The sequence below is a fragment of the Melozone crissalis genome, unplaced genomic scaffold (genome assembly GCF_028551555.1).
Source record: "Melozone crissalis strain CALT ecotype California unplaced genomic scaffold, PUWL_Pcris_2 ptg000029l_1, whole genome shotgun sequence".
Taxonomy (NCBI): Eukaryota; Metazoa; Chordata; class Aves; order Passeriformes; family Passerellidae; genus Melozone; species Melozone crissalis.
The window spans coordinates 1,763,932-1,777,576 of record NW_026535807.1 but is presented as its reverse complement, the minus strand read 5'-3'; the positions used below and the strand labels follow the sequence as shown (position 1 = coordinate 1,777,576).

The 13,645-nt window shown below is 44.7% G+C and overlaps 1 protein-coding gene across 4 annotated transcripts in view; it reads right to left on the bottom strand.

The window, feature by feature from the left end:
* Positions 1-13,645, bottom strand: part of CRBN (cereblon) — a 270,605-nt gene that overhangs the window by 250,159 nt on the left and 6,801 nt on the right. Inside the window, exons 1-2 of one of the 4 annotated variants that reach the window (XM_054281106.1) lie at positions 3,794-3,883; positions 539-651 (exon numbers count right to left, since the gene is read on the bottom strand). In XM_054281106.1, coding sequence (XP_054137081.1) covers positions 539-651; positions 3,794-3,860 — 180 coding nt within the window. In that variant the 5' untranslated portion in view covers positions 3,861-3,883. Of the gene's footprint in view, positions 1-538; positions 652-3,419; positions 3,526-3,793; positions 3,884-13,645 lie in introns of those variants that run through there. The other 3 variants (XM_054281108.1, XM_054281109.1, XM_054281110.1) reach the window with 3 other exon arrangements.

Genomic DNA, 13,645 nt, shown 5'->3' with positions numbered 1-13,645 from the left:
GGGCACAGGGAATGGTTTCTCACTGCCAGAGGGCAGGGATGGATGGGATACCGGGAAGGAATTCATCCCTGTCAGGGTGGGCAGGCCCTGGCACAGGGTGCCCCTGGATCCCTGGCACTGCCCAAGGCCAGGCTGGACAGAGCTTGGAACAACCTGGGACAGCAGAAGCTGTCCCTGCCCAGGGAGTGCAACTGTGTGCCCACTCTGTGTGCAGAGCTGGATGGGATACTGGGAAGGAATTCATCCTTGTCAGGGTGGGCACACCCTGGCACAGGCTGCCCCTGGATCCCTGGCACTGCCCAAGGATCATGGTCAGGCTGGACAGGGCTTGGAACAACCTGGGACAGCAGAAGCTGAGCTGTCCCTGCCCAGGAGATCCAACTGTGTGCCCTCTACAGTCCTTCCAACCCAAACCATCTTATGATGATTCTGTGAAAATAAAACCAAGCTTGTGGCATAAGAACATTACAATAAAACTATACAAACCCCATTTAAATATTTTCAGTATACATTTAATGGACAATATATAAAAACATACCACATGTGATGTGGGCAAACTGGTATCAAAATTAATGATGTTTGGCTTCTCAGCTTCTTTACTATCTTGGTCCTCCACTTCCATTTCATTGTCATCCTCTTCCTCGCTCTCTACTAAGAAGGACATACAGAATATTGTATAGGAAACAATCAGCAAAGACTGAGATACTGAGAAAAACCTGACAATCAGGGAAATGCATTCAATATTCCCAGGCTGCAGCTTTGCACAGGGAAATAAACCAGAGGGAAATAATTTTCTTGTTGTTACAGCAAAATCACCATTCTGTAGCAAGGGTCAAAAGCTGGTAATTTTTTTCTGAAGGCCCAAAGAACAACTTTCTTTGGAAGAAAACAATAAACAAAGGCTGCCAGCTCAGGTTTTCACTACAGTGGTGTTTCCTCATCTCAGCTCTAAAGGTTTTCTGTCTGCTCCCCAGGATGCCAGATCACCTCACTCCTTGCAGGATATGAGCAAAGTGTCTGAAGCTGCACAAACCTCAACAATCAGCTGCAGTGAGTACCACGCAATGGGAAGCTCTGTGTTCATGCAGAGACTCTTGCTGGTATTTTAGACAATTTAATTGCTGCCAGCCTCTGTGTGTGCACACCAAACACCAACCCAGCAAAGGCAGCTCCTGAGGAAGCCAAACACAAGACTCCAAGGGATTTCAGATACCTAACAGCATTTAAAAACTACATATTCCTTCCCACTCCTCAGCCAAGCCTAAAGTCATTTGCAGGCAAGAGGACAATTAAATTATCAGTCACTGCATTAATTGACCCTATTTCTCTGAACACAAACATTATTTATACAGCATGTTATGCCTAAACCTCCTGCTAGCATAAACCAGTCTCCAGGATTCTTACACCAAGAGCTGCTGGGTAATGGATAATCCCAGGGGTGCTGAAAAACATCATTTAGACCTTGAAAGCTATTACAAGATACAAAATAAAATTACAATAGCCAGTCTAGTTGCTGCTTTTGCAATTAATATCTTCTTTAAAAATAGTCCAGAGTTGAAAATATAAAAGGTGGAGGGGTTCACTCATCCTGAAGGATTCTGCAGGGAAATCTCAAAAAAAAAGATGCTGCAGAAGCAAAGAATTTTCCTTCAGAAATGGGAACACCACCAATTTCACTATTTCTGAGAGTGGGAGTACAAGAGAACAGTGAAGGAGACATTAAAAGCTGATTTTAGAGAACCTTTTTTCCCCTCTTTGCCCTCTAGACACATTTGTTAAATGCTCCCACAAAATGTTTAGTCACTGGTCTTATTTTTGCTTCACCTCACTTATGTTTTTTTAAACAGTTCACAGTTTACAGAACCTGCTCTTACAGATCCATCCTATACTGAATTTATCTCAGCAAGAAATGATCCAGCACCACAGGAAAGGAGGTTACAGACTCTCTCTGGTATTGTACCTAATTCCAGTCCTTTCAGCAATGAGACACCATCTGCCTAATGACTGTTAAAAATACTCCACATCTATATGAAATTTCTTATATTCAATTAGCAGCCCTAACCATGAACAATTACAGAACGTTCAAATGTATAAAACAGCAATTATTTTACTTAGTTTGATAGAGGGGAGGATCAGGAAGTTTTTATTTGGTTCTGGGGCATCACTGCATGATGGAGGAGGGGGAAAAAAAGAAAATATTCTGATTTTTCCATGTGCTCCCATCCGGCTGCATCCATCATGAGCAGTTTTAACAGGGAGAGGCTGCCCCACTTGTTTTTGTGAACGCAGAAGGAATTAGCAGCAGTTGATTGGAGAGAATTGTGCCCTGCAAACTTTTGCTGGCTGCTGCCAAGAGCGCACAGTGGCTGCTGTGTGGTGCTGGCTGAGGGACCGTGATGACTCATTCCACTGCAGCAGCACCAGCCAGCCCAAAACACAGCAAACCCCGGCGCCTTCCCGCTCCTCCTCCCTCCCAGCTGGCAAAGCAAGCTGAAGCTTTCACACCCCCAAATACTGGGTTTTGTTTATCCTTCAATTCCAGGATTAGCAGCACCTCCAGCACACAGGAAGGAGGGAAAAGCGAGCGCTGAAGGCTGCCCTGCATAATAAAAATCACATTTTCCTCACGTTGGTTCACCAGCACAACCCACTCTCAATGCCTTTGTGCAGAAATGAGGAAATATGACCCTCATTTAAGGAAAAGGGACAAGGTTATATATAGGTCGTATTAAGGTCAGATTACAGCTGTATTTCCTACAATATTCAGGAAATAACTTATTAAGGTGATATTAAAGCTGTATTTCCTACAATATTCAAGGAAAATTGCTTATATTATGGTGATATTAAGGCTGTATTTCCTAAAATATTCAAGAGTTTTTTATTTATTATTTAAAACATACAGAGCTAAAGAGCTCACGGAATTTCCTGCCATGGGAAATGCCACTGGCTCCTGGCAGGATTTCCTGCTCCCTTCTCCCCTGCATGCTTATTCTGAAATAATGCTTTCCAGTTAAGCACAAGCTGCTTCCCAACCCATTTGATCTCCTGTCATTGTGGAGGCACCATAGGCAGAAAAACACATTATTATGCAATAATTATGCAATAATTCCCTGGGTGAGGAATTGCTCTGCTGTGTGTGACAGATAAGCCAGGCAGCACATGGAATCCAGCACTGTTCTCCATCCAGCACCTCTGCTTCCCTGCTTATTTTCACTGCAAAACAGAGCAGAGACTCCCTAAAAGAACTCAGATTCTGCTGGGCTCTGGGTTTCACAGCGGTCTCGATGCACAGAGCAGCGCCTGCTCTGCCGGGAACCCCACGGGCCTTTCACCCCATCGGGAGCACCCGTGTCCCTTCCTGCACCGCACACCCACGGCCTCCAAGGAACATTTATTTTCAGCCTCGAAAGAACATCTACGGCCTCAATGGAAATTTGCGGCCTCGACGGAACATTTACGGCCTCTAAGGATTTACAGGGGCCCAGCAGCAGAGGCCGCAGGAGCCCGCGGCCCCGGGCCAAGGCTCGCACCGGCCGGCAGCGCCCACAGCCCCGAGGCACCGCCGGCCCCCAGCGCTCCGCACACCGCCCGGGGCTCTGCCCGCCTCCCCCTCGCTTTGCTTTGCTTTGCTTCGCTTTCCTTTCCCCTTCCTCTTCTCTCCGCCTCCGCTTCCTTCCTTTCCGTTCTGTTCCGTTCCTTCCCTTCTCCTTTTCCCTCTCCTCTCCCCTCCCGCCCGCCGAGCCCCGGCCCGGTGCCTCCCCCGCGGCTGCCCCCGGCCCGGCCCGGCCCTCACCGGGCACCAGCTGGAGGTGGTTCCCCATGTTATCTCGGGGCTCTCCGCCTCGGTCCTCGGCGGCCATCGCTGTTTACCCGGAGAGCAGGCTGGGAAGGCGGCGGGGCGGGGGCAGGAGGCGGGCGGAGGAGGAGCCCGAGCCCGCCGGAGCAGGGCCGGGAGCCGCGGCCTCTGCGGGACCCGGGGCTCCGTGCTCAGCGCCGGGCTCACACCGACCGCGTTCCCCTCGATCAAGGACTGCCCTTCCCGCCTGAGGGCTCGGGGGTGCCAGGGGACAGCGGTTCCTCCTCTGCTCACAGGGCACGGCCAAGGTGACCAGGGCAGAGCCGCCCCCGGTGGCACCTCCGGCGAGTCCCCAGAGCAGGCGCTGCATGGCCGGGCTGTGGGCATGGGAGAGGGGCTGGGTGTGAATAAAACCCGCCGTGGGTTAAACCTCATGGGGAAATGGCTTGACAAGAAACTAAACAACATAAGATAAAAATTTATCCGCATAAGACTTGGAGAGGGTGCAGCGAAAGGCCAGGGTGGTGCCGAGGGCGCTGGAGCATCTCTGCTGTGAGGAAGGCTGAGCTGGAGTTCTTCAACCCCGAGAGGAGATGGCTGGAATGGGATTTTATCCGTGCACACACATTTTAGTAATTTAGTTAATAAATTTATTAAATTTATTAGGAGAGCTAGGCTCCTCTTGATGCTGCCCAGCAATGGCACAAGAGGAGAGGGCAGAAACTGATGCCCAGAGGTTCCACCTGGACATGAGGAAAAGCTTCCTCCCTGTGCAGGGGAACAGATGCTCAAAGATGATGTGAAATCTCCCCCTGGGCATACTCAGACCTGCCTGGACCCAATCCTGTGCCCTGTACTCCTGAAACTTGCCAGCAGGGTCCTGTCCTGTGTCAGGTTGGTGGCATCACCAGAAACGGGATGCAAACCTGGCTGATAAGACTCTGAAAAGTTCACTGCACTGCCCAACTCTCACACAAACCCTCTGTCTCAACATTCGTTATAATTTCCTTCCCTTTAAAAAACCCTCAAAAAAGCTCTATCATGGCCCTGGGATTTCTCTATAATAAAATGTTATATTTTTCTTGCAGAAATCTTATTCCACTCTTTGTTACAAATCACTAAACCCATACGGTGCTCTTGAGCACTTCACAATTCCTCTATCTCATCTCAGCCTGTTTGTTGTTTTCTTCCTAAAAAGGCTTTTTTGTTGTTATTCAGGGAAAAATTCTGCACTTTCTGCTTTTTTCTTCAGTATCTCCCATCTCACTTCAGCAATAATATTCTCCCTGCATCAGTGGCAGAGCAAACCAATGATTAGCCAGCAAGCAAAACACTCATTTTTGTATTTTTTTAAATCAGAATTAAAGTGGTTTCGAGAACTACATTTAAAGGACAAATAAACCCTATAATTTCCTTACCATTGTGGGTGGAAGATTCCCAAGCAATCATTATCTGTGCTGACCTGAATGGGCCTTTAGAGCAGCAATCAATACCACATTTGCCAAATGAGCACAAACATGCCTGTGATAATACATTAAACATTTATAAAATACAATAACCGCTTAAATGATTAAGTTATGATTCCATAACTTTTTCTGCATTGTCTCAGTGTAATACTCATAATTGCAGAGTATTGTATCTGTTAATTAACCATCATAAAAAAGATATTTTTCTTGTCAAGCTGACCAACTGAAGAATTAAAATACTATGAGCCCCTTCTCCAAACCCTAGGATTTTATTAAGAAATATTATGCTAAATATTTTGTAATTATTTTGATATGCTAAAATATTTTTATTTCTCTTGGTTTTTTACTAAGTTGCTGGCGATATCTTTGAGTCACACTTTTGAGCTTGTTTCTGCACTCTTGAGGGATAGATCTTATTTTTTAGTGGCTCCTGGGATTCTCCAAAAATTCACATAACCCAAGGATTTGGGGTTTCTTTTAGGAAACCCTAAATTCAATAATAATCATAATAAAATTATAAGCAGTGAGGACTCTGGGAGTATTTTGGATGCTGTTGCAGCTCTTTGTCACCCTAACCCTGCTAACAGCTCTGTCTGTGAGCACTGTAACTCCAGCAAGGGCTTTAAATCAAAATTTGACCCCTAGATTTGGCACTAACTCTAATTTCAACTCTATAATTTACAGACATCACTATTTACCAGCTTTTTCTGCAGGGCTGTACTGAAGACAGTGAGGATTTTGGGTGAAGATTTTTTTTGAGATAAGTGACTTTTGTTAAGTTCCATATCACCATTAGGACATTTACTAAATGCTTTAATGTATAATAATTTTGAGGGTTTTAAGTTCAACCTGCTAGAAAACCATTTAACATATAAATATTGATATTTCTTATCACAAATAGCTCAGTTTGAAGAGTCATTAATCTCACTCCCAGCACAAGGTGTGTTCCCAAATTGAGACTGGGAGAATGGAAGTTGTTTCCTAGACGGGCTTCATCCCCAAATTCATCTCCAGTGGCTGGTTGGGAATAATTGCAAAGTTGTTCTTGGTTAACCATTGAGTAGTTTGGAGTCAGAGATGTTAAACCACCTTTCCAGAAAAAAAAAGGAACAAAGGGACAGGAATGTAAAGCATATGAAAATGTAGCTCTATTTAGAATTTAATTTAGAGTTAATTTAGTTTTCATCCTGGGTCACACTCGCTGAGGAAAGCAGAGGATGCAGTGCTTGTTACCTGATTACAGGTGCAGTTCTCAATAGGAAAGGAAAGTCAAAGGAGTTTGGAAATCACCCCCAGCCTTCTCCTGGTCAGTCACTTACTGAACAGATCATTGGTCTACCAACAAAACAACTCTACCTCCCCAAAATTTGTCCAGTTTCTTATTTAACTTTTCTTCCCATCTTCCTGCTCCTGCATCCGCTTCCTGACCGTCCCCTGGAGGAAAGCTCCGTGACTGGCGAGAAGATGAAATAAGAGGAACTAAGAGCAGCTCTGCTGACAAAATGTTCCCGTGTGAGATTCCAAAGCTCCTTTCCACCGCTCAGCTCCCTTCTCTCTCCACACTGCTTGAGAAAAGAAGTTGTCAATGCCTCAGCAGCCACTGCACTCCCTCGTCCCCACCTACATCCTTGAATGAAGTGGAAAATTCAAAAATTCCCAATATTTCAGGAGCAGAGGCACTAGATGGTGCTGTAACATCCCCTTTTGCAGCTCTGCTCTGGCAGAATTATTCAGCTGGGCTGCTCTGCGAGCTTTGGGGCTTCTGTTTTTAGGGGATTCACTGCAAACAATGGAAAAGCTTGATTTACAACATTGTCTATTGATCTACAACATTATCTATTGATCTACAACATAACTATTTTAAAATAGGAAGTTTGTGGTTCTGACACGTGCTGGTTTGACCAGGCTGTTTAAAAAGGACTCTGGATAGTCTAATTTTAAACTGGAAAAAGTTCTGTGCCCTTGTGCCATTGATTTCTGCCCTGCCAATAAACTGGCTCATTATCCACCCAAACCTGCTATTCCAGGCAGAACCAAGCAATCTCTCCAAGTATTCCAAAATAAAAAGTGACTCCCTCACCTTTAGACAATTTATTAAACACTGACAGTAGAAAGCAGCTATAGGACAAAAAGGAAATTTGTACTTCAGACATGAAAAAAAACCAGTTACAAAAAATACATGAAGCCACTTTCTTACCAATAGCCAGGCAGTCCCAATACTGAGGACACTTGTCATGTTCACATGGCCTTGGAAATTCATGGCTTTTCAAGTGACCAGCTGGACTTGCTGCTCCCTTTGTCACCACTTTGTTGCACAAATTAGGGAGAGGTGTTACTGCCAGTCCCAGTTATCAGCTGTGCCACCCCAAACCCACCAGAGCTGCCCGTGTCAATGTCAAATGTACTCTAAGAGGACACAAACCACAGAGAAAGGTGACTCCAAAAGCACAGAAATCAGAGATGGGCAGAATTATTCTAGAATAGGAGAGCCTGGGCAAGTGCAGGGCAGATTCAGAGCAGCAGAGGATCAGTTTATCCCAAGAAGCTGATTGATATCCCAGTGAGAATGGGGCATATTTACAATTCCTGTTCATATTTGCTGCCTGGGTCAGGCTGGTGACAAAGGAGCAGCTCTGAGTATGCAGGAGCCCCAGACAAAGGGTCCATCAGCCAGACATGGCCATTACTATGCAGAGAGGCAAATTCTCCTGCCAGAGAGCCCTTGCCAAGCAAGGAAACTATTTGGCAAGTGTGCAAAACCCATATTCCACACAAGTGACAGACAGCATGGCAGGGAAAGCAAATGGGGCTATAAACACAAATTTGGTTCAATAAAGGGAATGAAAAGTGAGGGGAAAACTCTCTAACACTTTCTGGAAGGGGACACCAAGGCAAAGGGAGCCTTGAGGAATATTTCTGTAAATCCAGGGCTGCCAGACCCCACTCCCAGATCACCTGAGATGTGTCTGTGGCTTTGAGGTGCAGGTCAGCACAGGCCTCCTGTATCCATTGCAAAGAAGATTTGTCAGCAATAAGGCTTTGGTATTTCCTTTAATTTTTCTATCACAAAATTTTTGGTCATTTTCGTGTTAATGGGGTAACAATTTTAACCAGCATAAACAAGAATGATTCCAGTGAGCCTTACAAGTGTAACACTGCTTTTTCCTTCTCCTTTGCTCCTGCTGGGTCTGTCAGCAAGTTCAATGTATTTATAGCTCAATGTATATATAATTCTGGGCATTGTTTCCCAGGAAGATCCAAGTAGCCCTGTCTGAATAGGAGTTTATGCAGAGCTCACTGCAGTGATCCCTACTCAGTGCAAACAGTGTTGGTTTTATCCCTGTGTTGTTTTTTACCCAACAAACTGTTCCCATCTATTATGTAAAATCATGTAAATGGCTGTATATACATTTAGGTAGAGGGAGCTTGCTCATAAATCTCACTTCAGTTTAAAATACAGAGCACTAAGTATGAGTTAGAAAAACTATTTTTCTTTCACTGTGGATTTAGAGCAGGCTCCTTCCATTATCCATGCAGGAAAACCATTCTGAACTCGGGGAGCTTGAGAAAAGTTAATAGAGCCACATTTACAACAGTATTGGACTTAATTTGGGAATTTATCTTGGAAGTTTGTCTGCAGTTTGTCATGGGGAGGAAGTTCAGTAACCTCTGCAGAAGATGGCAGTGAAAAGCTCAGGGAGGGAAAGAACACAAAAAGCCTTGGAAATCAAGACCTTTTGGTTTTTTTCACATGATAACTTACTAAAATTTACTAGAGACTGAGCGCACTGTGTTTGCAGGCTGCTCAGTTAGGGTTTCTCCATTTCTTGGGCTGAAAAATAACCATTGTTAACATCATTCCCTAACTCTTTTTAATAGTGGCACCGAGTATTGCATCACTGCACTCCAAAGGTGGGTGCACTGCAAGGATGAGGGGAAAAAACCACATGCTAAAATGTAATGGACATAAACTGCATGTAATGGTCATAAACAGCCAAGCCTGCTGGATTTCTGCCTCAGGCAGCAGAGGAATTCACTCTCTACGTGTGCTCTTAAGCTTTTTCAGTTCTCATTTTCAGAGAAGCATAAAATGGTTTGGTTGGAAGGAATGTTAAAAATCCTCCCATTCCACCCCCTGCCATGGGCAGGGACACTTTCCACCAGGCCTGGTTTCTCCAAGCCCTGTCCAGCCTGGCCCTGATGTCACACACATTCCAGCCCTGCAGGTCCATGACCTTCCCAGCCCTCTCTGAGGCAGACCCTGAATCTCCAAGTCCTGCCTTCTAGAGGATCCCCTTTGGAGGTTTTCTCCCAAATTTGCCCTAACCCAGGACACTCCACGCCCTTGGAACAGCCCAATCCCTTTGGGAGCTGAAGAAAGCCTTGCAAGGGCTCAGATTCCTCAGCTCCCCACATTTCAGACCCTTCCAGCTGCCAGTTTTGTGTCTGCTGGATGGAAAAAGGGATCTTGCTGTGAGGGAACCTCTGTCAGATCGCCTCTCTCAGGTACAGAACTACTCACAGAGGTGTATTTTCCCTTTACCACCATAACCCGCACATCAAGAGGATTCCCCTACCTGAGAGAATGTCCCAGTGAAACTCTGAGCTCACTAACAGCTTGAAGGGCTTTGGAAAAAGCAACAGTGAGAAGCTCCGCTGGGAATGGCAGGGAAATGCACGTTCAGAAACATGGAAATTCTCACTCTGCACAAGATGTTGCAGCTATTTGATTTCCAGCGCCTTCAGAGGACTACCTGAATATTTAACTGGCATCAAATCAGCTCTCAGCGGAGAGTTTGCTTGTGCCTGTGCATTCTGAGAGGTGAAAAATAACTCAGTAATCAGATTTTAAGCTGTTATCTAATTGCAGAGAAGGTAGCACTGCAGAAGAACCTCAGCAATTCAGTCCTTAAGAGTTCTCACACCAAATTTTCACCTTGTTTAAGGGCAGATGTGCACGGGTTCCAGAAGGAAACAGATGTTTTCACCCCATCTGAGCTCCTTCAGTGGGGTAATTGCCTGTAAATAGTGAGGTTATTAAGCTATTTCTTGAATATCACTACCCACCAAGCATGACAAATTCATCAAAGCACAAGTTCTACTACAGAAGTCCCACTTAAAGTTCATTTCCTCCAATGGCTGAGTGTTTAAGGAGATTTTCAGCAATAGATCATATTTTGTGGGCCATTCCCCCAACAGGTGATTTCCTACAATGTTCTGAATCACTGCAAGCTCTCCATTCTACAACACTTAATACTGCCTGAAAATTTGTCATTGATTTCACAGCTCACAAGTTTTAAGATCCTGAAGAAGCCAACAAACTATTCCACAAGGAGCTGACCTTCATTTAATGACCTGCCACGATCACTGGAAATAAGAACAGTAACACCCAAACTGAGATTGATTCTCCCCCTTTTTCATTCATTCTATCTCATATCATCCTAATATTGTAGGTTCTTACAGGGTTTAAATATATAGATTGTCTAAATATGTATTATACAGCTAGACATGTTTTCTTCAGAGTGTTTTTAAAATAATGTATATTGTACATGTAATTTTTTTTGGCATTTAGTCACAGTAGAATGGAGGCCAATTCATTTGGTCTTTGCCTAAATTTCTGAAAATCCAATCAGTCGATTAATCCTTTATTACTAATATGGACATACAAACAATTTACTAATGGCTCTAGGAGATCGGGGCTGGATGGAAAATTGGATGTATTCTCTCATTTTAAATCTCCTATTGTTTTGTTACAGAATCTCACCACCCATTCCGTGTTAGGGGAGGCAAATCTGAGGCACAAAGGCGTGAGGCTGCTGGGAATTCATTTCCAAAGTCAGGTAAAATGTCATCCCATTGTTCTTTTGTAAATCATCCCCCCAGCACCTGTAGCATGAGGAAATGAAAAATGGGACAGACTATTAAGCTAAATGGCCTTTTGGAAAGCTGGAGTGAAAGCTTTACAAATGATGTATTGTGGGAGGGCAGCTCAGTGTTTTCTGTGGTTCCTTTATGGGTTGTTCTTCCCCCAGATAAGCTGGGATTGCAATGAGAAGAGGCCTGAGCAGGCACGTTTGCACTGCCTCCATCATTAGCGCCTGACACTCCACTGGAAGAGGACCAACATTTTCTCAAATGCAAAATTCAGTATTTCCCTTTTGATGCCCTGTTTACAGGGAGCTGGAGAAGGAGCCTGGTGTCCCCGAGTGCAGGCACAGGGAGCAGGGTTCACTCCTGACCCTGCCCCATCCCAGAGACCTTCACAGCCCCAAGGAAAAGGCACTGCAGCAGTGAAGGTGCCACAGTGGGGTTTAACCCTGCCACCCAGGAATGCTGCTCCAGAAAGCTGGGCACAACCCACAGGCTTCCCTGCTGGAAATCCCTGAGTGTGCTGAGGCTGATTCACCCCAAACCCAAATCCAAACTCAACAGCCTTTTCTATTTACCCACTGCTCTGTGCCCAAAGAGCCACTGGGGCAGCTGGTCTGAGCACGGGCAAAATTTCATCCTTGGGCCAACTGAGTCACCTGAATAAAAAGGATTCAGCCTAAGGACTGCCTGGATCTCCTGAAGCAGAATCAAAAGCAAAGAATCTATTCCACTGACAAAATAATTAAACCATTAATAACTGCATGCATATAACTTTGGGGACTGAATGATATCAATTAAATTCAATTAACATCTGCACAATGCTTTGAGGACATAAAATGTCATGTAACTCCAAAGAAATTTTCGAATTAATCCTATTAATCCTATTTTTAGGATTTATTAATCCTAAAATAGTTTCTGTTGCATTAGCACACTGCTAAATGTGGAATTCACTGGAAGCAAAGGCAGGGGTGCTCCAGAGATTTAGGGAGGTTGGTAATCCCTTTGTATGAAAAAGTGAGGGTTTTTTACCTGAAATCAAGTTCCAGCTGAAACTGGCAGTTCCAGGTGAATCAATATTGATGCCATTTAAAAATAACCATATTCCTTGTATAGCTATTGATTCTATCAGGAGTGACTAAAGGAAGGATATACATAAATATACCAAAAAAAGAGAAAAGTTGGATATTAATGTCATCTTTTATCATCAGAGACACTAACATGGCTGGAAAGTATTGATTACCTTAAAAGCCCCTCATAACTAAAGAACTATTGACTTAATATTTTCTCTAATCCTCCATGAAATTTTACAGTAAGTCCTGATGTATTTTCTGTTAAGAGTTTTAGGGCTCAGCTATATCATGCACTTATCTGGAGTGTCAGCCCTGGGGCTTACAGCAGCTGAGGAGAGCTCTGCTAAAGGTGAGCAATAACTCCCAAGATTTAAGTCTGGTTTCAGGGATTTTGGAAATAGATACATCTGCTAATGTCTATTATTCTATAGCTTTTGTCTTTGAAATAATCTTCATCATTAGGGAATAATCTAATATACATTATTTTCAGTGGAAACAAGGGTTCTGCTCATAATTACTCAACTGCAGCTGTTCTGAAAATTCCCTCAGCACTGGCTAAGTGTCTCAACAGCCTTTTTATTGCTTCCTATTTTCCTGGCACTCTGTCAGCCTGGCTTCCTAAAGCTCCAATGGGTGACACTTATCCAAGTTAAATAAGGGACTAGTGAATGGAAACTTCCCAAACACCTGAATTCCTCAATCCTCAAAGTGAGAATTGAAGAATTCCCACCCGTGCCATGGCAGGGACACCTCCCACTGCCCCAGGTGCTCCAGCCCCAGTGTCCAGCCTGGCCTTGGGCACTGCCAGGGATCCAGGGGCAGCCACAGCTGCTCTGGGCACCTGTGCCAGGGCTGCCCACCCTCCAGGGAAGGATTTCCTCCATTTATCAAATGAACTCCTCAGCTTTGAGCCATTCCCCTGGTCCTGTCTGGCTCCGGGCCCCTCAGATCCTGCACTGCCATGGGGCAAACAGAGGTTTTCACTTTGATTCACGTTTGGTTTGATTCAGACCCAACAGCTGACAGGTTTCCAGCCCCATGGATGCTCCTGAAGCCCCTCTGCATTGTGGTTCTGCTGCCCTGGCTCTAATACCCCATTCCTGCCCATCCCAAACTGTGCAGATCTCCACCCTACAAGCCTCACCTCCCCAAACTGCCGATGCACAGAAAAGCTTTGGCTCAGCATTTCTCCTGAGCCAATTCTATCCATTTCAAGCCTATTTACAGAAATATCTCCCAGATCTTGCTACCAAACACCAGAACAGCAAGAATATCTCTGCTTTTCCCAAAAAGATTAAAGGCTTTCAGATAAGAACTGGTTACAGAAACAATATTAAAAGAGAAGTGCAGTTCTGGAGCTCCCCGTGCCTGCCATCCTTCCCCTCCCCTGAGCAGCAGCACTGGCTTAACTCCTATTTTCCAAGATCTCTTTATAGAGTGAA